General features: G+C 43.3%; 1 protein-coding gene across 1 annotated transcript; it reads right to left on the bottom strand.

Annotated features, from left to right (window-relative positions):
- Positions 1-23,372: 23,372 nt before the first annotated feature.
- Positions 23,373-24,247, bottom strand: LOC133233348 (stathmin-like). The gene has a single exon (XM_061393143.1). It carries the CDS (start codon positions 24,096-24,098, stop codon positions 23,673-23,675), a length of 426 nt encoding a protein of 141 aa, XP_061249127.1. The 5' UTR covers positions 24,099-24,247; the 3' UTR covers positions 23,373-23,672.
- Between the last annotated feature and the right edge of the window lie 1,589 nt (positions 24,248-25,836).

Here is a 25,836-nt window from a genome sequence, read left to right as displayed (position 1 = left end):
GATATTGAGCATGTTTTCATGTACTTGTTGACCATCTGTATGCATTTTTGGAAAAATGTCTATTCATATCTTGTCCATTTAAAAAATTTTAACTCAGTAGCATTTTTTTGCTATTGAATTTTACCAGTTCTTTGTATATTTATTAAATGTATAATTTGCAAGTATTTTCTTTCATTAAATAGGTTGCCAGTTCTTTGGTTAATTTATTTCACTGTGCAGAAGGTTTCTAGTTTGATGTAGTACCACTTGTTTATTTTTGCTTTTGTTGTCAATCCAAAAACCATTGCCAACATTCATATCAAGGAATTTATGCCTATGCTCTCTTCTTGAAGTTTTGTGGTTTCAGGTATAACATGTAAGGCTTTAATCTAGTTTGAGTTAATTTTTGTATGTGGTGTAAGACAGTGGTCCAGTTTTATACTTTTGCATGTGGCTGTCCAGTTTTCTCAGCACCGTTTGTCGAAGAGATTGTCTTTTCTCCATTGTATATTCTTGGCTTCTTTCTTGTATATTTATTGACCATATGTACATAGGTTTACTTCTGGGTTCTTTATCCTGTTCCATTGATCTGTGTGTCTGTTTTTATGCCAATACCATACTGTTTTGATTATTATATCTTTGTAATATAGTTTGAAACCAGAAAATATGATGCCTCTTGCTTTTCTTTTCCTTCCCAAGATTTCTTTGAGTATTTGGATCTTTTGTGGTTCCACACAAATTTTAGGCTTGTTTTTTCTATCTCTGTAAATGCATTGGAGTTTGAAGTCTTTATGAGAGCCATGTTTATGACCATTTTTCCATGTCTGCTAAATTTTATGATATTGTTGAGTCAGATTCTCATACCAAATGCAGTATAGAATCCATTCTTACATATTTTAAATTTAGTCTAACTTGGAAATTTCAATTGCAATAGGAATGTTATAGCAAAAGGAAGATGAACTTCATCTGAATGTTTTATAATATTCAGGTCAATATGGACTAGATTACTTTAAAATTCATGACTTATTTTTGTCTTAGATAACCTATTTCTCAGTTTCTTAGAAATCAAAGACAGAACATTTTCATTTTTACTTTGGAGAATTTCAAACTTTTGCATGTTTGATTTAGACAGTTTGAGAGTCATCAGCCTCTATATTTTATGTAAAATATCTTTCTTTTAGATACTTAGCACCATGGGAAATGAGTATATAAGGTATACATGTTAGTATTTAATAAAATAAAAATTATCTGTTGACAGTTTAAGATCAAATCCATACTCCAGATGAATCATCATGTAGAGGACAATTGTTGGTAGATATGAATTGCCCTGCCCACGATCACCAAGACGTGCCCTGTGGGCTCACAATTTTCACGAAAGCCTGGTGCCTGGCATCCTAGCTGTTTGTGAGTCAGGTCATGTGATCTCTCTCATAGTGACAGGATACAGTATTTCATTGCTTTGACTCCTGGGGTCACACCATTGATTTAATCATAGCTTTTTAGGAAGAAAATGAGGTGCCACACATCAATTACTAAGTATACATTGATTTCAGAAGCACTAAAATGTGAAAAATACTCATTGTGGACTCAGAGAACTAAGATAAAGCTATACACATGTGTTTAGCAATTTCTAATTTTATATATTTAAAAGAAAAATATTGCCTTTATTTCTATATTATCTACCTATTTATCTATACATATTTTATTTATTAGGAAGATCAGAAACTATCTGCAAGTTAGAAGGGAATACAAAATGTGATTTAACAGTAAAATAACCCTCATAAAAGTGGTACTGGCTAAAGAACCCAAGTTGGTGAGGAAGGCAGGTTTGAAATATTCTGGGCCCTGTAAACAGGAAGCAAGCATAGCATTCTCTGCTCCTGTGGAATGTTCCCACACCAGGAAGTCAGTGTAAGATCTGAGCGATTGTTTTGATTACCACAAAAGAGCATCTGAATCTCGTGTTGTTTTCCATGTTTGTTTCTGCTTATCTGAGAACAGGAAGCTATAGATGGCCACTGGGCACATGAGTTTGGAAGTTTGGGAGACCTTTCTTGGCCACTGGGGAGCTCTGGGGAAGGACCAGACTCTCATGGCATTCAACCAGTAGCTTCTCTCCCATTCTTTCTGGTCCCATCCCTCTCAACCCAAGGTGCCCCTGCTGCTCTGTTCTGTGCTGGAATCAGCCTTGCAGAGGATTTCTCCACGTAGCTCGACACTTCATCAGCTGCGGCTTCACTGGGGCCTGATTAGCAATTTGGAAGAGTATCAATTCCCATTCCTTAACTCCCAGGCGTTCAGTTGTTCCAAGTTTCACTAGAGCTGCCTACAGAAATTTGGCCCAGAAAGGGAAAGGACATGGTTTTAAATGTACTCATTTTAAAGTACCATAAAAAGATTTATTGGAGAAGCAAGTTAGAGTTGATGAAGAGCAGTTCTCGTCAATTGTATGTTAGGATGTTGGCTGACTTCAGGTGATTGTTCAGGATCAGACTGGGGCTTCCAAGTGTGTGAGGGATGAGGCACCTGAGTATCACAGGATACTGGTGCATCTATTCTGGCCTTATTAGAAGATAAGGATAGTTAGTGACAGGTATTTCCCCTGCTGTATTGCTACTTTACATTATCATTATTATTGTATTTATTTATTGTTGTAAAACTGGGGCTTCCCCAGTGGCTTAAATGGTAAAGAACCTGCCTGCAATGCAGGAGACCTGGTCATTCCCTGGGTTGGGAAGATCCCCTAGGGAAGGAAATGGCCACCCACTCCAGTATTCTTTACTAAAGCATTCTATGGACAGAGAAGCCAGGCTGACTATAGTCCATGGGGTCACATGGGGTCGGACATGACTGAGTGACTAACACACACACGTGTTATTGTTATTTATTTATTGTTGTAAAAACTACAGAAAATTTTCCGTCTTAACTATTTCTAAATGGATAGTTCAGTAGGGTTAAGTGCCTTCACATCATTGTGCAACCAATCTTCAGAACTCTTTCCATTTTGTGAAATTGGAATTCTGTATCCATCAAACAACTCCCCATTTTTCTTGGTAACTCCCATTTTGTTTTCTGGCTCTGAATTTAACTACCCTAGATACATCATATGAGCGGGAAGCATACAGTATTCTCTTGTGTCAGGCTTTCTTCAGTTAGCATCATGTTCTCAAGGGTCATCCATGTTGTAACATGGATCAGAATTTTCTTCCTTTGTTCTGCTGGATGGGACAGTTGTTTTTAAAGATTCTAGAGAGCAGACTACATTGGCTGGACACATAAAGTGCATGGAATACTCACTTGGAGGATTCCTATTTTTATGGTAACATTTTTGAAAAATACTTTTTATTTCATGTTGGACTATAGTCGATTAAAGAATCTGCCTACGATGCAGGAGATCTGGGTTCGATCCCAGGGTTGGGAGAAGGGAATGGCTACCCACTCCAGTATTCTTGCCTGGAGAATCCCATAGACAGAGAGGCTGGTGGGCTACAGTCCATGGGGCTGCAGAAGAGTCGGACACGACTGAGTGTGTTCACTTTCATAGCCGATTAACAATGTTGTGATAATCTACAATGCACAGCACAGTGGCTCTGCCATACATACATGTTTCCACTCTCCCCCAGACTCCCCTCCCATTTTCCGGTCACTTTTCTTAAAGTCTTTTAAGTAGTTGTGTTTCCAAGTTCCAGTAGCAGGATCGGTTAGAATTCCCTGTGGACATGGATGACGCGTGAAGAGTGAGATTAGGCTGAGGATGCTCCGAGAATTACTGAGTTGTCTCCAAATGGTCTCTTTCCTTCTGGCCTTTATGAGAAAAAACTTTCTTTTCAGCTTCCAGTGGTGGTCTCAGCCCAGGTGGGATGTGATTCTGCCCTCCTCCAGGGATTTGGCATTATCTGCAGGCATTTTTGGACATCACGATTCAGGGGAGGTGTGCCATTGGCAGATGGCAGATGGAGGACAGGGTTGCTGCCAGACTTCTATGATGCACAACAGATGATGATTTGGTCCAAATGTTAACAGTGCTCATGATGGGAAACCCTGACCCAGAAGCAGAAGCTAAAGAAGATCAAACCATGTATGAAGGTTTAGTCAACAGAGAGCTTCCAATCATTACATACCTGAATGACCCTCCTCTTGGAGGAGGTCTGGCAGGTAATGAAACAGAACAGCGTCCATCTACGTCAGATGCCTCAAGTGGATTCAAAAGATCACATCAACAGTGGCTTTCTTACGTAAACACCATTCGTCTAAACACAAAGCCTTCAAACAGCTGACTTTCAGGGAGCTCGGTGTCGGCCCTGCTCTGGAAGCCCCAACAGGGGCTATTTCATGCTAATGTAAACAGGATAAGCCTTTTCAGCTGCAGTGCTGTTTACCAGGAACCTGCTGGAATAAACTGGGCTGTTAAGTTTAATTTAGTCAGCAGCAGGAATTGCCGGTTTCTTCCATTGTCAAGAAGCAACAAATGTGTGGGCACATGTGACAGATGCTATGATCTGGATTTGCTAGGGAACACTTTGGAGGGCCTTTCTCCAAGCAAACGATGAGAACAATGAACTTATGGATGATGGACTCCCTCCCTGAGAGGAAAGAGTCAACTTGCAAGCAAAAGAAGCAAGTCTAAAGGTGGGAATGGAGACGGCCTCTGGAGGGCCCTGTTACAGCTGGGAATCAGCAAGTCGGTGACTGAGTCGAAAATGAATGATCTGAAAGTTCTTTTTTTTCTTTTAGGTGGAGAAGATACCATTTAATAGGAATTGTGCTAGACTTTATTTTTCTGTTTGCACATTAGAATTCTCATCCAGAGAAGAGCAGGGAAAAGCTGTCAGCAGTGAGAGGAGGTACAGTGGAGCCCAGCACCTTTCAGGGTCCTGGGCTACTTAGGAGCTGGGGCATCGCTTTGATAGTTGCAGCCATACTGCAGTGCTAAAATGGACCAGTTTTGTAGAGTCTTTGGCCAGCCTGGTTGAGCTAGAGGTTCCTCTGTCTGTAGGATTCTTCTATAAAGAATGCTGGAGTGAGTTGCTGTGTCCTTCTCCAGGGGATCTTCCCGACCCAGGGATTGCATCTTTGTCTCAAGTCTCCTGTACTGGCAGGCAGGCTCTTTACCACTAGTGCCACCTGGGGAGCCCAAGCTAGAGAAATGTTGTGTTTAAGTGCAGTAAACACCTCACAGGGAAACATAAGTGAGTTCACATCCCCAGACCCCCATTTTAGCTGTACCATTTCATTTATTCCCTCCTGTCTTTTGCGCCATCAGACATATTAAAGCTATAGTTGGTCCCCCCATGCAGTGCTCAGGAGTCTGGACTCTATGAGATTGCACAGGTGTGAGTCCTGGCTCTGTTACTTACTAGCTGAATGCCCTTTTCCTCTTCTGTAAGGATGAAATCACTTTCAGTGGCCTCATATAGTTATGCTGATTTAAACGGCTTAATATTTGTAAAGCACATAAGACTCAGATGAGTGGTGAATATCATGTTTGCTAAATAAATGACATCCTGCTACCAAACCAAACTTGGGTCCACCAGCCTGTGTGCAGTAAAGCCAATCTGTTGACACCAGTTTGTAGTGAAGGAAGGTGCAGTGTTGACTGCAAGGCCGAGCAAGGAGTACAGGTGGTAATGCTCAAAAGACCCGAACTCCTTGGTGGCTTCAGGGAGAGGTTTCTAAACACAGGGTGAGGGAGAGGGCCTCAAGGTGCCTCATGAGCATGTGGGCACTCTTCTAGTTGATGGGTGTGAGGTGATTGGGAGTCAACATCATCAACCTTCTGGTTTCAGCTGGTCTGGGTCTATGTACTTCTGGTCAGCAATGTAGTTAACTTCTCACACCCAATGGGGGTTTTAGTCTGCAAAAAAACTCAAGGCTGTGGCTGAGGATGTTACTTATTGCCCTTACAGAGGAACTAAAGTTCCTTGACTTTGTTTCAGGGCTAAACTATCATTATTTTGTATTACCTGATGGTTTTCTTTTGTTTCTGAATTTTCTCACTTCTCTGATTGTGTTGATACTTGCTCTTTGGAACTCAGGGAAGGCCCCAGAAGCTAAAGATTTTCTACAAACAAGAGGCGAGAGGCATGGAGGTTTACCCCCAGGAGCCCCTACAGGGTCCTGCACGGTTGCAGTCTGACAAACTGGAAGCTCTAAATTCATGGATTAGACTGCAATTTAACAGATTTTTGGAGTCTGGTGCTAATTTATTTCAGAGAGCGTATATACGTTATTTCAGAGAGCGTATAAAATAAAGTCAACATGTATTGACCAAACAGCCCCCAGCTTCCCCAGGGTTGATTTGAATTGATTGGTCAGGGTTCTACGCTCTCAGGCCTACCTTGCCGATGCTGTAGTTATCAGATATCCTAGAAGAAGTGTCAGATGTTTTCATCAGGTGAGACTGATTGTCTACCTTTCCACCCACTGGGTGGGTCATGATGTTGGACTAATTGCAAATGGGGTGAAACAAGATTTGCTGGAGCAGGGAGCTGGGAGTACAGAGGATAAAGCCTGCAGTACATTCTGACTTGGAGGTGTTTACAGCACTTCAGCCAGGAAGTGACAGGACCTGGGTCAACGGTGGTTAAGATCCACAGGTGGGGCAGGACCAGGAGCTGGTCCGAGCCACAGGGCTGGGCTCTTTCCAGGGTCTGCTCTGGTGGGAGAGACCAGACAACTGACCTATATCCAGGTGAGAAGGAGAATCATGACAGGGGACATTTGCTGCCCTTGTGGAGGGTTTTAACTCCCACTTCTCCTATCACAACTGGATGGCATGGGCTTCTCCCTCTTCCTCCTCTGGGCCTCTGGAGTCTTCCATCCTGGGCTTACATCCCCTAGGAGGGGGGAGTGGGTGGCATTCTCTCTGAAGAAACTGGCATTTGGGAGTCCCGTAGTGACACAGTAAGGTGCGCCCTGATTACCTAACAGCAAAGCCCACGGGTTGCCCAGCAGTGCTGGTGTCCAGAGCTTCTGTCCTGCATTAGTGCCTTCTCCTTAGGTGTGAAGGCAGGTCAGGGACCACTTCAGCCAGGGCTCATCCGGCCTGGGCGTGGCCATGCATTTCCCGCCCCTGGCTTCCCGCACCTTCTTTCTCTAGAGTCCTCCACTTGCGCTGGGTAACAGAGGGAGGCACAGATGCTTAGAAGGAAACAAATAAATGACTTGGAAAATGATTCTCCACAAATAGCTTGCCTGCTCCTCTGAGTCCTGAGGAAGTTCAATCAAAACACAGAAGGAAAACATCTATGGGTCCCCAGTGCCTAGGTACTGGCCAGCATGGATGGGGCTCTGAGGCTGTGGATTCCCAAACGGGATGGGACTCAGAGACATCAAACACGTTTCTGACTGCAACCTTTTTACTTTCTCACTTTACCACTTTCCGCTGAATTTCTTGTGGTCAGCATTCTTGGTATTCTGGGTTGAAGAGAGTAGGGGAGAAGGAAGCAGGGAGGACTGATTAGAGGGAAATGAATCAGAGTGGCATGCAGTGAGCCCCAAGGCTGAGGATTAGTTCCCACCTCTGCCTTCTCTACTGCCCTGCATGTCCAGAGAAGAAACAATAAGAAAGGCTGGTTCTGAGTAGGGGAAGCCCAGCAGACCCATGGCTCTCTCAGATTCAGCCTCATTTTTGCCCACCTGTCTGGAGAGAGAGATGAGACTGGTGCTCAGAGCCACAGGGCATGGGGAGAGCCACTCATCTTGAATTGTTTTTGAAGAGCACATTTCAGCAGTTAGCTTTTCCCAGAGGATCCCTGCAGCTCAGAAACCTGCTCTGCATAGCCCAGAAGGGGCCATGGTGTTTTGAGAAGGCTAACACCTGATCATCCCATTGGCTATTCTCTGGGCAGAGTTTTCAGCTCTGTGGTTAGGTGCTTTACACTGGCCCCCACTAAGGACTGAATTGTGCTGTCTTCCAAATTCATGTTGGGAGTCCTAACCCCCAGTGCCTGTGAATGTGACCTTACTTGGAAATAAGGTCTTTGCAGATGTTAAGTACTTAGGTGAGGTCATTAGAGGGGGTCCTGATTCAATACGACTTGATGCCCTTACCTAAAGGGGAAATGTGGGAGATGGACATAGACACAGAAAGTGTTCATCATGTGAACAGGAAAGCAGGCATCAGGATGATGCTTCTACAAGCCAAGAGTTACCAAAGATTGTAGCGAACCATCAGGAACTGGGGGAGAGGCACAGAACAGAGTTCCCAGCCTTAGGAGGAACCAAGACTGCTAAGACCTCAGACTCAGACTTCCAGCCTCTGAAACTATGAGGCAAGACATTTCAGCTGTGTAAGCCATGCAGCCTTACAAAATGATCCAGGCACCTCCTCAAAGGCTTGGACTTGCTGGAAGAGAGCAAATTCATCACGCAGGGTTAATCAGCCCCGTGTGGTTCATACACAACCTTCGATTTGGCTTTTGCCCAGAAGGTTTTGTGCAGTGACCATTGGTTTTGTTCTGCTCCGGATCTCCCTATATCTCTCTGGTGGAAAATTTTCTTGCTGCTCAAGGGTGTGTGGAGGGGGACCAAGAATGGAACTCTTTGTTTAGAATTTGCGTGGTATACATAAATAACAAGCATATGGGGGATTTTCGAGCCAGAGGCATTTCAGAATTAGGCAAGGGAAGAGAGACTTCATTTGTTAAAGACATTTCCTGTTCAAATTCATCAAGAGCTTTCCTACATCCTCCCTTCCCCGTGTCCTGCTCCCCTCACAAACCCCAAATATGCAAGAGGCTTTCTTAGCAGAGTAAGCCCAACAGGATGTTGAGAGAAAGGGATAAGAAAAAATAGTGCATAAACCAGATGAATGGAAAGGCTCTGTTTCTTTTTATTATGCGTATAACTTCAGAATTGTAAAAAAGAAATGAGTAAGAAAATTTCCTTCTCAGTAAACATGCCATTAAGTGTGTCTAAATTGTTTACACAAAGCCCAGGATTTAGAAGTTAACCCCGATTGCTTCCTTTTCTATAGAGGGACCTGCACTGAAATGTTACCTTCAGGCTTCTTACACTACTGGATTATGTGCCCTTCTGCCTCAGACTGTTACACAGGGTGAGCGGGTCAAGTTTAAGGTACCAATGTTGGCCTACTCCAGCTCAGCCACTCCAAGAAAGGGAGTTGGGTTACACCCTTGGGGGGCTCAGGGGTGGGGTGGGGCGATTTTGGACTCCTTATTTCCTAAATGCAGGATTCTCTGTTTAGTTAATGCTTTTTCCTATCACCATGTGAATGCTCTATAGCTGCTTCATCTTTTGTTCTGGAAAAGCCCTTTCGAATTAAAATAATTCATTAGCTGTCAAGGACTTAGTGAAGCAAGCTGTGAAGAAGGGAGTCCCATTTGCTTGTGTCCGGAAAGGAGGTTGCCTCCTGGTTAGCAGAAGCATCCTCGTTTCACACCCCATTAACAGGGTGTTTGTCTGATTTCTTCCTTTCAACCCAAACCACAGTCCTGGGGAAGCCAGCCAGCCTTGCAGTTGCTTCTGGTGCAGATCTTCATGGCTTCGTGACTCAACTTAGTCAAAGAGATTTCTTGTAACAGTTTTAGAAGAGACACTTCCACATTCAAATGTGACCACAGAAACACATTTCAATGACAGGTAGACATTCTATATGATTTCTTTGTACCCTGAATGAAAGTGCTTTTTCTGGGTGAATCGCCTGAAGATAAGTGTAACTGGTAATTTGCAGCAATATTAGAAACAGAAGAATAAAATAGTCATGATACATACTAACATAAGTATTTATTACATGGTATGTTGTAAGAGATAAAATATAGAACATAAAGCATAAAACCAAGGAAATCAGATTTGGGGAAAATTATTGAACACTTTGAACATGCCAGAAACTGCACTCAGCTCTTCATGTATTCTTAGGGGGTGTGTGTGTGTGTGTGTGTGTATGAATGAGAGAGAGCCAAGAGAGTGTGAGAGGGCGATTAGATCCCTTTGGAGAATGTCTCCTGTGTCATTGAAAGAAGGGTAATTTATATGAGTGTCATGAAAAGTCATTTAAGAATTTGAGAGGAAGCATAAGGAAGGTAATTATGTATCAGGAAAGAAAGGGCATTTTCCCCCCTCTGATTTGCAGAAGGGTCTAATCCTTGCATAACATTTTCAAGGGCAAGGCTCAAACTTGGCTTTGAGATAATTAATTGGCCTGTTGCCTGGAGTGAGGAGTTGGCTTTTAGAGACAAATACACTAATCAAAAACAGCTTTCAGGAAGACTTTATTCTGTTCCATGCCTACCACAGTAATTTGCACATAATATACCCTCAAATACGAGTTTATCTAATGGATGAAGAGAGGATTTTATATTGAAAGGTTGTTTGTAGCAGGCAGTCTCTGTGCTTGTTTTTCCTCTAAAGGTGAAGAGGGACTTGTCTAAATTGCAGTAAGAGAAATATAGGTTAGAGTTGCCAGCTACAAGCAGAAAGAAATATTGGCAAGAGCTCCAAGAGGATTAATGTTCTTTCTGGAGGTATCTATGGCAACAGAAAGGTTAAGCATAGCTTCTGTAGAAGAAAGGGTAGGTCCTTAATGCTCTGCTCCCGACTCCCCTTTCCCTCTCCATTTGCTACTGGCTGGGAGATACAGTCAAGCCCAGAATGGTACTAAATCCCCCTGAATAATGGGATTTTTTTCTTATAGTCAAGATACTCTGCCTTTCTGAGAACAAAGGGGTCACTTAGCTAGTGTCACCTGAACCAGGCTATAGTGTAAAGGGGACATAAATAAAAACTGGTTCACCAGAGAGTAAAAGAAAACCCCAATTAAAATGGCACAAACAAAATAGTAAGTTAAGAAGTCAAGAGGTAGATATCTAGTTCATGATATTGCCAGGGACCACATTCTCATCATGTAGCTTCCACGTCATGGTCCCAGATGGCTGCTTGAGCTCTAGCCATCTAGCCATCTAGTCTACATACTAGCCAGGGGCAAAGAAAGGATGAAGAAGGGCATGCCCTATTCCTATAGGGACACTTCCCAGGACTGGCAAAGGATACATTCGCTTACATCTCCCTGGCCAGAACTTCCATGAACACACTTTCAGCTTAGGGTGGCTGAATACTGTGGTTTCTGTGTTGGGCAGTCAAATACCAGCTAAACACCAGGGGTCCTATTAAATAAAGCAGAGAAGAATGGTTAGTAGGGGACTCCCTGTAGTCTCTGCGAAAGGTGTAAAATGGATATGTGGGTCACTCAGTTCATGAAAACATTATTTTCCTCTCTGTCTATTCTATACTCCCCTTCGTTCCTGTCTGAGTAGCTTAATTTGATTTTGAAATCTTGACAGTAGAAACTCCTAGGCAGATCCTGAAGGCATTCACAGGCCTGGATCAGTCTGGATTCACTGGAGCAGAGCATGGTTTCCAAACTCAAATGGACAGATGCACTCTGAGGTACGAGGTCTGGCTGGGGCCTGAGATTCTGCATTTCTAAGAGTCTCTCAAGTGATGTGATGCTGTTGGAGTGCAGACCACATTCTTAGTGCAAGAGTTTAGAAAAGGTTTTCAATGTCTCAGTCTGTAGTATTCAGTAGAGATGGGCTGGTGGTGGTCAGAGTGTGTGCCATACTGTTCATGAGACAGCCTTGGGGAGCTTGCAAAATATAGACTTCTAGGATCCCAACTACTGCATTCTATGTAATAGGTTGCAGACATCTGATTTTTTTTAAATTGAAGTATAGTTGATTTAAAATATCATGCTAGTTTCAGGTGTATAGCAAAGTGATTCTGATTATCTATCTGCTTTTTCAGATTCTTCTCCATGAAAGGTTATTATAAAATATTGAATATAGTTCCCCATGCTATACAGTAAATCTTTGTTGTTTATCTATTTTATATAGAGCAGTGTGTCTCTTGATCATGGTATCTCCCTTGCCAGGCAAGTATGCAGCAGTGTGTCTCTTAATCCTATACTTCTAATTATGTGCTCCCCTACTACCTGCCTTTCCCCCTTGCTAAGCGTGAGTTAGTTTTCTACATCTGTGGGTCTGTTTTTTGTTTTGTAAATAAGTTGATTTGTATTGCCTTTTTAGATCCCACATGTAAATGCTATTATATAATACATAATACCAGCTTTGTCCTTTTTCCTCAGAATTACTTTGGCAAGTCTAGATATTTTGTGGTTTCATATACATTTTAGAATTACTTGCTCTAGATCTGTGAGAAATGTCATGGGTAATTTGATAGGGATTACATTAAATCTGTATATTGCTTTGAGTGGTACAGTCATTTTCACAGTATTAATTCTTCTAATCCAAGAACATGGAGTATCTTTCCATTTCTTTGAATCATGTTTAGTTTCCTTTATCAATATTTTATAGCTCTCAATGTATAAGTCTTTCACCTCTTTGGTTAGGTTTGTTTCTATGTATTTTATTTTATTTTGACACAAGACATCTGATTTTCATAACAGACACTCTGTAATTTCTGATAAAGGTGGTCTGTGTGTGTGTTCTCAGTTGCTCAATTGTGCCCAGCTCTTTGCAACCCTGTGGACTGTAGCCTGCCAGGCTCCTCTGTCCATGGGGATTCCCCAGGCAAGAATCCTGGAATGGGTTGCAATGCCCTCCTCCAGGGGATTTAGGAGCTACATTTTGAGAAATATTGGCATCTGGTTCCCCAGCAGTCTGTGCTGATGTGGTCTTAACCTCTCAGATCATTAGCCTATGAGATCTCAGCATTCTGGGATTTCTGGTTTTAAATTGTCTAGTTTAATTCATTAAAGGAAAGACATTTTACTAATCTTTATGGCCCAGAAGTATTTCATCAAAGGCACATTCATCTTCCTTTCCTGTTTTGGAACTAAGGGTTTTATTCTTTCAGGAGGTTTAGGATGTCTTTATCAGTGAGGGTTGCCATAACAAAATGCCATAGGCTGGTGGCTTAAACAACAGACTTTTATTTCTCACGGTGAAGGTTAGATTTCTGAGATAGGGTGCCTGCCTGGTTGGGTTCTGGGGAGACCTCTCTTCCAGGCTTGCAGACAGCCACCTGCTGCCGCCTCTTTATGGCTGTGTCCTCACGTGCTTGAGAGAGAGGGAGGTCAAGTCTTGTCCTTGTCTTACAAGAGGACATGCCTCCCTCATTACCTCGTCTAAACCTAAGTACTTCCCAGAGCCCCACCTGAATGCCATCACCCTGAGAGTTAGGCTTCAACATGAGTTTGGGGGGAAACACAAACATGCAGTTCCCGACAGAGGGGATTCTGCATCTCTGAGAATGGGGCTGGCAGACTACCCAGAGGTTGGACTGGGTAAAGGCAGATGTGGGGGAAAGATTGAGGGAGAAAAAGAGGAGGGATGAAGGAGTGGGTGGCAAGAAGCTGATGTTCCCTGGCACCTCCTCTGTGCAAGCGCTGTGCTAGCCATTGTCTAAGTATTCCTTCATGTAATCCTCACTACCACCTGTGAGGTAGTGGGCTATTTCCATTGGCCCCAGACGTTTTAATATTCTTTTGCATATATTCAATACTTAATTTAAACGAGAGTCAGAGAAAAGGAATGGCTTTTGTGATCACAGGCGACCACAGGGTCTCTTCACTTCTTCACTTTCAGACCATTTCACTACTTGGTAGTTGTTCTTCCCTTCACTTCCCTCCATTGCCTCCTTCTTATCCCAGCATCTCTTTACCACTTTCATTTCCTGATCAACTCTACTTATAAAGGCCTAGTTCAAGTTCTAGGTAGATTTCCCCATCACCCTTTCCAGGAGTCCTAGATCGCAGCCCCATCCTTGGATTCAGGCCTTCATTCACATGGAGAAGTCTTCCCCAGGTTTCTGCAATCAGCCTGGGGACACATTATATCAAGCACGTCTTTTAATTTTCTGTATATTTCTTATTCAGTTCAGTTCAGTCACTCAGTCGTGTCCAACTCTTTGCGACCCCAAGAATCGCAGCACGCCAGGCCTCCCTGTCCATCACCAACTCCCGGAGTTCACTCAGACTCACGTCCATCGAGTCGGTCATGCCTTCCAGCCATCTCATCCTCTGTCGTCCCCTTCTCCTCCTGCCCCCAATCCCTCCCAGCATCAGAGTCTTTTCCAGTGAGTCAACTCTTCGGATGAAGTGGCCAAAGTATTGGAGTTTCAGCTTTAGTATCATTCCTTCCAAAGAAATCCCAGGGCTGATCTTCAGAATGGACTGGTTGGATCTCCTTGCAGTCCAAGGGACTCTCAAGAGTCTTCTCCAACACCACAGTTCGGACTTTATTTACTTATTTGCAAAAACTTTTTATTTTATATTGAAGTGTAGTTGATCCATGCATATGTATAACGGAATCATTTTGCTGTACACCTGAAACTATTTTTCTGTATTTTTGATGTTTGATGTCTTAGGTCTTGCTGACACTGGAGGGCCTGCCTTTTTCAGGGTTGGCCTGTTCCTAGAGGTAGTAATTGACAGGGGGGCTAGGGTGCCTTTCATATGGAAACCATCCAGCCCAGTGCCCACCCCAGTTACCTCTTTACAGAGCTTTTATATCCCAGGCCACTATCTGCCTGTCCTAGTCACCTCAGCGTCACGTACCAGACAAGTAAGGGCAGCCACTACGCTCCACTGAAAGCCTACTGAAATCTTTCAAACTAGCCAGCCTGAAGCCTGCTTACCTTGCCTCTCATTCTTTCCTGTCGAAATCACAAAAAAAGCTCTTGTCTACTTTTCCCCACCTCCATCTACCTCCTAACTGACCCCGATTCTTCCCTGAGTGGTCCCACCAGACATGCCATCCTTTTGGAATCTGAGTATACCAAACTATCTTTCCAATGGCAGTCATCTCATCTGTTAGTTTCACCTTACCTGAAAAATAATGCAACTTACATTTTATTTATTTATTTTTTAAATTGAGATGATAACTGACATAGCATTATGTTAGTTTCAGGTGTGCAACATATTGATTTGATACTTGTATGTATTGTGAAATGATCACCATAATGTCTCTCACCATACATAGTTACAGATTGTGTTTTCTTGTTATGAGAACTTTTAAGATCCACTCTCTTAGCAACTTTCAAATATGCAATACACTATTATTAATGATAGTCACCATGCTGTATATCACACCCCCATGATGTATTTATTCCTGGAAGTTTATACCTTTTGACTCCCTCCTCCTCTTTGGCCCCCCACCCCCACTCCCTGCCCCTGGCAACCACCAGTGTATTCACTGTACCTGTGTGCTTGATGAAACTTATGTCATCATGTCAAATCCCACTGACCATGAATCCCAAACTAGCTACTGTGCACCCCTGAGACTGAAGAGCTCATGAAGGACTCAGTCCTCATTGGTTGCTTCTCAAGTGGACTCAGGATCTCCAGGCTCTGTTCACTGGGAAATGAACTCATTTAGCTTCCAAGGAGAGGCAAGTCCCATGGCCCTAGAGTCTCTCTTTTTTTTTTTTTCTCTTCACCTTTTAGGAGCTTAGCAGAGACCTGATTCAACCGGTCTGGGTTACCTGGATTGAGAAAACAGACTGATTCTGGCCCCTGAGCTCCACAACTTCCATTTCTAAAGGGTCCACTTCCTTGACAGAAGAGCATCCTGGTGATGCCTGTACAGATATTCCCTTCCCTCTGTCCCTGCAGATATATGGAGCTTGATGGTGCTGGGCTCTGTTCCACTAGAAGGCTGGTGCAATGAATATATTTAAACATTTTCTGTGTATTATGATTTTTGACATCTTAGAAAACCTTTTTGGTGGGGGAGAGACTGCTGATTTTTAGAGATAGCAAAGGCTCAGCTTGGGTGCATGCTTTTGATTTCCAGAGCCACATCTCCTCTCTCTGGCCCAAACATTCTTGGAGGCAATATTCCTCTGTCTTAACCATTCCAGGGCTAGGTACCAGGCAACGAGGGACCAACCCGATAGCCCAAAGCCTGCAGAAGTTTTTCAAACCAGCCCATCCTGAACTGCTTCCCCCTGCCTTACCTTGCCTTTCCCAAGGACACCCCAGTAGCCCCCGTGGCCTAAGTGCTTCTTCCTTCTGCCTTTTGTCTCCAGACCACGTTGGTGAATTCCTATGTGGTCCTGCATGATGCGGCGTGCCTCCTGTCTCTAGGGCCTGTGAGTATAATGCATGTTATTTTCCTGAGCCTCTCCTGTGTCTCCTCCAATGGCTGTACCTGAGTGTCTCATAAAAGCATATAAAACAACCGACCCTGGGGCTGCCTGGTTGAAGTTTTTGGGATAAAGAGAGCTCAGGGGACTGTGTGCCCTTTCCTACTTCTCTGCTTGCGTCTTCCTCGGCTCCCAACCCTATTTTCTGTTTTCTGTGGTATAAGTGATGTGTGTCATGACCCCTCTGTAAAACAGTTTCCAATCTTTTGTCATTAGCCACTCCTGTGTTTGAGGATCCGGAGACTTCTTTGGTGACAGGACATTAATTTACTCCTCTGATAGATTTGTGGGCTAATAACAAGTGGTGGAACCATTGCTTTCTTCCCACCTAATAAATATTCCATGAATAATTGAAGCTTATTGAATTAGTTGGGCCACAAAGCTGCTTCCTCCCTTGCTGGGAATGCAGCCAGCGTTGTGCTTTAAAAGACACGTGTGCACGTGCTCACGGTGAATAAATTCTCTGGCAGAAAGAAAATCAAGGAGGAGTTAGAAAGGCTGGGAGAAGCAGAAAACAGCACCAGAGGAAGGAAATGTATAAAAGCTTCAGGAGATTATACAAAAGAAGTGGTGCTATATTCCCCAGGAGAAAGAGATGATGCTGTTTGTGGCTTTGTACATCCTGTTTCTTTTTGTGATTCAGCTGAAAGATGAATAATGTGGGAAGGGAGGGAAAGCTGGTACAAGTCCAGAGCCTGACACCTCCGGGTAATGATGCTGCCTTTGTCCCTGTCTTCTGAATGCCAACAGCAGTGGCTTCTCCTGCTTCGTGGGGAAGCAGAACTAAGTTTCTACCCAGCTTAGAATGGCTGGGACTGGAGATAAGGTGCAGAATTTTCCTTTTTTGGCTCAGTGGCATGCACCTTTTCTTTCAGTTCAGCCAACCTGGGTGGGGACACTGGGGATACAAGTGTAAATAAATGCCACTCTATTACCCATCTACAGAGTGGGGAGGACCATCTTAGAGGCAGTCCTGTGTGCCGGGAGTTGTGGGGGAGAAGGGGGAAGAGGAAGGACTCTAGACAGACCATTTGGAAGCAAGTCCTGTCCATTCAGTGACCCCAAGTCCTTGGACAAATTCCATCGTTTATTTATTGCCCAGTAGAGTTTTGGGCACTGAGGATAGAGTGCTGGACAGAGGTACTTTGATTCTAGTGGAGAAGACAGTCTAGTGGTGGTGGTGGTCTTGTCTGATTCTTGCAACCTCATGGACTGTAGCCTGCCTGGCTCCTCCATGGAGATTCTCCTGGCAAGAATACTGGAGTGGGTAGCCATTCCATTCTCCAGGATCTTCCCAACCCAAGGATCGAACCCAGGTCTCCCACACTGTAGGCAGATTCTTTGCTGTCTGAGCCACCAGGGAGACCCAATACAATCGAACTTGTGGACAAAACAGAAGGAAATTCACAGACATTGGTAACAAATTTATGGTTACCAAAGGTTAAAGAGGGGGAGGGATAAATTAGGAATTTGAGATTAACAGACACATACTACTATGTGAAAGTAGATAAATCTAAAAAGAAATGATACAAATGAACTTATTTTGCAAAACAGACTTATAGACTTAGAGAAGGGGACTTACAGACTTAGGGAATGGTTGCCAAGGGGAAAGGATTGGGGGAAGGGATAGTTAAGGAGTTTGGGATCAACATGCACACACTGCTATATTTATAATAGATAACCAACAAGGACCTACTGTATACACAGGGAACTCTGCTCAGTGTTATGTGGCAGCCTGGATGGGAGGGGAGTTTGGGAGAAAATGGATACATGTACATGTATGGCTGAGTTCCTTTGCTGTTCATCTGAAACTATCACAATGCTAATAACCAGCTACACTCCAATACAAAATAAAAAATAAAAAAAAAAATAGACAACAAGGACCTACTGAATAGCACAGGAAATTATATTCAGTATCTTATAATTACCTATAATGGAAATAACCTAAAATGGGAAAGAATCTGAAAAAAAAAAAAAAACCAAAAACAACAAAAAACCCCACAAAACCACTTTGCTTTACACCAGAAGCTAACACAACATTGTAAACCATCTATACTTCAATTAAAAAAAAAAATTTGGCTTTTTGAGCCACTAAGCTCATCTCATTCTAACTGGTTGTTTTCATCCAAGTCACTTGGCGCGGCCTGTGGGGACAAGGCGAGGGTAGCCTGCTTGTCTGTACCTGTCTAGCTACCATTTACCTATCTCAGTCTTACACAGATGAAGCAGCTAGAGTTAGAAATAAGATTTTTTTTTCAGAACACAAATTTGGATCTGATCTGACACTCAGGCAAATGGGCAATCAAGTTCAAAATCTCAGGTCCTTTCTGTTCATAATCATTTTCTTCTAGGAGCTATGAAACGCCTACCTTGCTCATAAAAGTGTTATCAGGCAACCACAAAATCCCTCACTTCAAAGCTTTTCGGCTTTCTGGTGAACCCTCAGTGTTGGGTACTCTCTTTCACCCCCACTCCAAAGTCTACCCTGCCCTCTGGCCTGGGGGGCTGGCTCTGTGGGTGACCTCCATCCCTGATGTGGCGTGGGCAAAGGCGGGAGACTGGAGGACAGACAGACAGAGGGTCATTATATTTATGCTTTCTACTCCCTGCCTGTCTGGTTGCCTGGAAGAAGCTGCCTTCCTCTACCAAAGGCCTTGGCTCCTGTTGAAATGACTCCCTTCTACACTGAGGGTCTCTCTGGGTTCATGTAAACCCTTTTCTATTACATTCTGAGGCCCAAAGGTCATAGCAGTCTTCTGGTTTTGCTGGCCAGAGATGCTTGTTGTTTTTCCTTAATCCTACTTATACCTTGATTAAATAATATCTTCATGAAATTCCCTTAATCACCCCTTTTTATGTGTGCCATCTATTTTCTGCTGGAACCCAACCCACATACCTTCTAAGGTCAAATGTTTCAAAATGTACCCTTACTATACAGTACTAGCCAGTAAAACATAGTTATATTGAAACATATATCATATTTCAATGATTCTAAGATGTGCCTTGCCCCCTTCCCACATGTGTTTCAGCATCTCCAAAATTAAGATGATTTACAAATGGTGGGTTTTATTTTTGCCACCAGCGAGGCAGTGGTTGCTGTTTCCTGGGGAGGTATGAACTTGGTCATTGCTGGTCACAGAATCCTCATTTTAAATGAGTTATGCTCATTGTGGGTACTACTTAGTGCTGTTTAAAATATTTTCAGGAAAGTTTACATAATGATTCAGCTCTGGAACCAAGTAATTGTGTACACAAAGGCACAAAACAGAGCAACGAGGCATAATTTTGATGTTGGTGAAGCAAATATTCATCTTGGCAGAATGGCTGCAATTTCATAGTTTTCAAGGGTTTTATGGGATGTAAGAAAGAAAAAGCCCATAAGTAGCTAGAGCTGTGTTACATGTGTTACTGAAATGTGTGCAGAAGAATTGCCTGAACAGAGCAAGTGATGCCCGTTAGGGCAGAAGGAGTTCTCAAAGCCCTTAGAATAAGTCAATTTCAAAGAAGCAGGGAGTTGCTGTCACTGATTGGTGGTACTTTTTCTTTCTCAGTGGTTCATAAAATAGTGGTGTGGCCTACAAATTCTTAGACATCTCAGATTCAGTGAAACATGGTATTTCCTAGAGTGCTGTTTCCAGGTCGACGGTTCATTTCTTGACCTTAGTCTTACCTCTCTGTCAAGTTTACAGAGAAACAAATAAAGGGATAGCATTCACCCCTAGGCTGGTGGAGGATGTGTTCCTCAACTTTCCCCCTCCCTTGGGCCCACATACTATGGGCCCACATACATTGAGGCTTGGTGAGGTATGGGAGTCTCCAGAGCAGTGGTTCCCAACCTTTTTGGCACCAGGAACCAGTTTCATGGAAGACAAATTTTCCACAGCCTGGGAAGGGGAGGGTTGGTTTCAGGATGATTCAAGTGCATTACATTTATTGTGCACTTTATTATTATTTCATCAGCTCCACCTCAGACCATCAGGTATCAGATCCCAGAGATTGTGGACCCCTGCTCTAGAGGGATCCAAGGGCTCCCTGAGTGGCTTGGAGTGGAATGGAGAGTGGATTGATGCCTGGGCAGACAATGCTCCTTAGCTGAGTTAATTGGACATTTTACCTCCAAGTTTTGGTGGAATAACTGAGGAGAGGACTTAAAATGTGATTCCAGGAAGAAATCCGAGTGCAGTCAAATGAAAGTTTAATGAAACAGGAACATATGACCCAAGCAATGTCACTATTTTCCATCAAACTCCCAGTGGTCAAGATCACAGTGTCTCATGGCCCTACTGGGCAAGCTGGAGGGAGTAATTTATAGCACTTTCTTCAAGGAGAATTGAAAGGACTTAAACATACCTTTTCCTACAAATAAAAATAAATATGACCTTTATTATTTAAAGGTAATACCCTTTTCAAATACGATTTTCCCAGGGGCTATGTGCTAAAGGATAAATGGCTTAAGTGTGGATTGTATTTGTGAAGATGACTTTATTTTTATTTATTTATTTTATTTTTTTTCTAATTTTATTTTATTTTTAATCTTTACATAATTGTATTAGTTTTGCCAAATATCAAAATGAATCCGCCACAGGTATACATGTGTTCCCCATCCCGAACCCTCCTCCCTCCCCATACCAACCCTCTGGGCCGTCCAGTGCACCAGCCCCAAGCATCCAGCATCGTGCATCGAACCTGGACTGGCAACTCGTTTCCTACATGGTATTTTACATGTTTCAATGCCATTCTCCCAAATCTTCCCACCCTCTCCCTCTCCCACAGAGTCCATAAGACTGTTCTATACATCAGTGTCTCTTTTGCTGTCTCGTATACAGAGTTATTGTTACCATCTTTCTAAATTCCATATATATGCGTTAGTATACTGTATTTATGTTTTTCCTTCTGGCTTACTTCACTCTGTATAATAGGCTCCAGTTTCATCCACCTCATTAGAACTGATTCAAATGTATTCTTTTTAATGGCTGAGTAATACTCCATTGTGTATATGTACCACAGCTTTCTTATCCATTCATCTGCTGATGGACATCTAGGTTGCTTCCATGTCCTGGCTATTATAAACAGTGCTGCGATGAACATTGGGGTACACGTGTCTCTTTCCCTTCTGGTTTCCTCAGTGTGTATGCCCAGCAGTGGGATTGCTGGATCATAAGGCAGTTCTATTTCCAGTTTTTTAAGGAATCTCCACACTGTTCTCCATAGTGGCTGTACTAGGTTGCATTCCCACCAACAGTGTAAGAGGGTTCCCTTTTCTCCACACCCTCTCCAGCATTTATTATTTGTAGACTTTTGGATCGCAGCCATTCTGACTGGTGTGAAATGGTACCTCATAGTGGTTTTGATTTGCATTTCTCTGATAATGAGTGATGAAGATGACTTTAGATCTCTGTCCTCAAAATCGAAAAAAACAGATTGAGTAACATCTAGAAGTCTGTTAATGGGCCATGTGCATGAAGATGAAAAACAGAGTCAGAAATGGATGGAGATGCTATTCAGTTCAGTTCAGTCTCTCAGTCGTGTCCGACTCTTTGTGACCCCATGAACTGCAGCACGCCAGGCCTCCCTGTCCATCACCAACTCCTGGAGTTTACCCAAACTCATGTCCATTGAGTTGGTGATGCCATCCAGCCATCTCATCCTCTGTCGTCCCCTTCTCCTCCTGCCCCCAATGCCTCCAAGCATTAGAGTCTTTTCCAATGAGTCAACACTTCGTATGAGGTGGCCAAAGTACTAGAGTTTCAGCTTTAGCATCAGTCCTTCCAATGAACACCCAGGACTGATCTCCTTCAGAATGGACTGGTTGGATCTCCTTGCAGTCTTAGGGACTCTCAAGAATCTTCTCCAACACCACAGTTCAAAAGCATCAATTCTTTGGCACTCAGCTTTCTTCACAGTCCAACTCTCACATCTATACATGACCACTAGAAAAACCATAGCCTTGACTAGATGGACCTTTGTTGGTAAAGTAATGTCTCTGGTTTTTAATATGCTATCTAGGTTGGTCATAACTTTCCTTCCAAGGAGTAAGTGTCTTTTAATTTCATGGCTGCAATCACCATCTGCAGTGATTTTGGAGCCCCCCAAAATAAAGTCTGACACTGTTTTTCCACTGTTTCCCCATCTATTTCCCATGAAATGACCAGATGCCATGATCTTTGTTTTCTGAATGTTGAGCTTTAAGCCAACTTTTTCACTGTCCTCTTTCATTTTCATCAAGAGGATTTTTAGTTCCTCTTCACTTTCTGCCATAAGGGTGGTGTCATCTGCATATCTGAGGTTATTGATATTTCTCCTGGAAATTTTGATTTCAGCTTGTGCTTCTTCCAGCCCAGCATTTCTCATAATGTACTCTGCATATAAGTTGAATAAGCAGGGTGACAATATACAGCCTTGACATACTCCTTTTCCTATTTGGAACCAGTCTGTTGTTCCATGTCCAGTTCTAACTCTGGCTTCCTGACCTGCATATAGGTTTCTCAAGAGGCAGGTTAGGTAGTCTGGTATTCCCATCTCTTTCAGAATTTTCCACAGTTTATTGTGATCCACACAGTCAAAGGCTTTGGCATTAGTCAATAAAGCAGAAATAGATGTTTTTCTGGAACTCTCTTGCTTTTTCCATGATCCAGCAGATGTTGGTAATTTGATCTCTGGTTCTTCTGCCTTTTCTAAAACCAGCTTGAACATCAGGAAGTTCACGGTTCACATACTGCTGAAGCCTGGCTTGGAGAATTTTGAGCATTACTTCACTAGCGTGTGAGATGAGTGCAATTGTGTGGTAGTTTGAGCATTCTTTGGCATTGCCTTTCTTTGGGATTGGAATGAAAACTGACCTTTTCCAGTCCTGTGGCCACTGCTGAGTTTTCCAAATTTCCTGGCATATTGAGTGCAGCACTTTCACAGCATCATCTTTTAGGGTTTGAAATAGCTCAACTGGAATTCCATCACCTCCACTAGCTTTGTTCGTAGTGATGCTTCCTAAGGCCCACTTGACTTCACATTCCAGGATGTCTGGCTCTAGATGAGTGATCACACCATGGTGGAGATGTTATTAAGGTGCATTTATTCTAAAGATAGTTCAGGTGCTGTGCCAGACTTCCTTCTTTTTTTTTTTCCACTGTCACCAACAGCACTGTGCAGTTTTATTAACCATTCAAGTACAGTAGCGTCTGTAAGATCGGGACAGAACTGGGATTTAAAAGCGAACAGATATTCAGCATCTAACAATTTGAAAGAAGCCACTACATACTCATTTCACAGACATGTTTACGGAGCCAATGCAGTACTAGCCATTAACCCAGCACACCAGGTGTACTGAAGTAGAAAAGATGCAACAAGAAAAATGGCTACATTAGAAAGACTTCAACACTTTAGAAAAACAGTAAAACACTTTTCATTTCTCCCCTTTAGCCCCTAAAACAACATCATACCATCTGGATCTACCTATACAGTCCTACATCAGCTTCTAGAATATTTGTCAGGAGGGCAAAAGTAAAATGACACTGGCCAGTACAGTCTTTGGATATTTAGGAAGGGGAGGGGGAGAAAGTTCTCAGAACAAGTTAGTCGGCTTCAGTCTCATCAGCAGGATCTTTGGATTCTTTGTTCTTCCGCACTTCTTCAATGTGCTTGTCCTTCAGCTTGGCCGCCATCTGTGCCTCTCTGTTCTCTTTGTTGGCTTCCATCTTGTGGGTCAGCTTCTCTTCCGCCATTTTACTGAAGTTGTCCTCTACTGCTTTCTGAAGCACTTCTTTCTCGGGCTCCCCTTTCTCAGCAAGCTGCTTCAAGACCTCAGCTTCATGGGACTTGCGTCTTTCTTCTGCAGCTTCTAATTTCTTCTGAATTTCCTCCAGGGAAAGATCCTTCTTGGGAGGGGAAAGGGGAAATTCTGGGACAGATTCTTTTGATTGAGGGCTGAGAATCAGCTCAAAAGCCTGGCCTGAGGAAGGCTTCTCCAGTTTCTTCACCTGGATATCAGAAGAAGCCATGGTGAAGAGAAGACAAGAGACTGGCAGTGTACTCTACACGATTCACTGGCAAGGAAAACCCTCTTTCCTTCGCTCCCAGTCTTCCGCCACCCAAAGCTGTCCGAGCCCGTGGGCCGAGAGGACTGGACAGCTCTCGTGGGGGTGTCAGCCTTCCGTGGGCAGCCTCCCGAACACTGGCGGGGGCACTGCCCTTTCCAGCCCCGCAGTCTGGCCCTCAGGTTGCTCCCTGGGGGCGCTGCCCCGCCCCTGCAAACAATGGGGACCCCAGCGGGGCCGCGCCTGCAGGGGGTTGGGGGAGGGTGGGCCTACACCTCCTTCAGACTTCCTTTTTTAGTCACCTGGTTCCTACCACCTCCCCTTATCTCTCTCCCCCATTTTCTCCCTCCCCTAACCCTGACCTGGCTCTGCTCTGAGAAGCTGATCCATATGGATCCCACTGCATATTAAAAAGCAGAGACATCACTTTGCCAACAAAGGTTTTTATAGTCAATGCTATGTTTTTTTCAGTAGTCATGTATGGATATGAGAGTTGGATCATAAAGAAGGCTGAGAGCCAAAGAATTGATGCTTTTAAATAGTGATGCTGGAGGAGACTCTTAAGAGTCCCTTGGACAGCAAGGAGATCAAATCAGTCAATCCTAAAGGAAATCAACCTTGAATATTCATTGGAAGGACTGATGATGAAGCTGAAGGTGAAGCTCCAGGACTTTGGCCACCTGATGTGAAGAGCCAACTCATTGAAAAAACCCTGATGCTGGGAAAGATTGAGGGCACGAGGAGAAGGGGGCGACACAGATTGAGGTGGTTAGATAGCATCACAGACTGAATATACATGAATCTGAGCAAACTCTGGGAGATAGTGGAGGACAGAAGAGCCTGGTATGCTACAGTCCATGGGGTCTCAAAGAGCCAGACGCAACTTAGTGACTGAACACCAACCACATGGTTCACACAAAGGGTATCTCTGTCTTCTGGCTTCCAGTTGTGTCTGTTCAGTATGGAGTCCCAGCAGATCAGAGGAGAGGGATGAATGAGGTCCAGCATTCATTCCCAGGTTCCCTGCTGTTAGGTTGCTTGGATTGCTGTATCCATTCATCCATGAGTCACAGCTCTTCTCAAGATATGGCCTGTATACATTCTCTCCTTCTAGGTTCTAGGAACTTCTTTTTCTCCTCTTTAGGCCTAACACCTTGGCTACTAATAAGCCTCATGTTACTGTATTGTCCCTGTGGTTCCCCTTATAACTGTAGCTTTGTAAGTAAATGTTCCTTACAGTATCTTATTTCAAGTGTGCCATCTGCTTGCCCACAGAACCCTGATGGTTCCAGTCTAGATACCTCCTGTAATCTTCATGGGAGATAGTATCCTCTACAACAATAGAAAGTGAAAAATTGGGATTGCTCTGGTTCAGTTCCTCGGCCCTGAATTTCAGAAGATAAATGCAAAGATGTGACAATAATGATATAACTCCCTGACCTCTTTTGCATATCCTGTGGTTCGAATAAGTAAAAGGGCTTGATTTTGGGGGGTTTGGAGCTCTAGGACTGGGACAAGGAGGATGGTTTATTTGGAAAGTGGTGTGTTGGCCTTGTGTTCATCTGAATAAAACAGTGATGTGATCATTTCCATATCTCATGTTCTTTGGCTCCTCCAACTCTTCTCTGTATAGAAAATTGTAGATAATCTCCAGGCTTAAAATTAGTGTTAAAATCTAATTTTGGGGGGGTTTTCTTTTTCA

The sequence above is a fragment of the Bos javanicus genome, chromosome 20 (genome assembly GCF_032452875.1).
Source record: "Bos javanicus breed banteng chromosome 20, ARS-OSU_banteng_1.0, whole genome shotgun sequence".
Classification (NCBI taxonomy): Eukaryota; Metazoa; Chordata; class Mammalia; order Artiodactyla; family Bovidae; genus Bos; species Bos javanicus.
The sequence above is the reverse complement of the archived record's forward strand: the minus strand, read 5'-3'. Positions and strand labels throughout refer to the sequence as shown.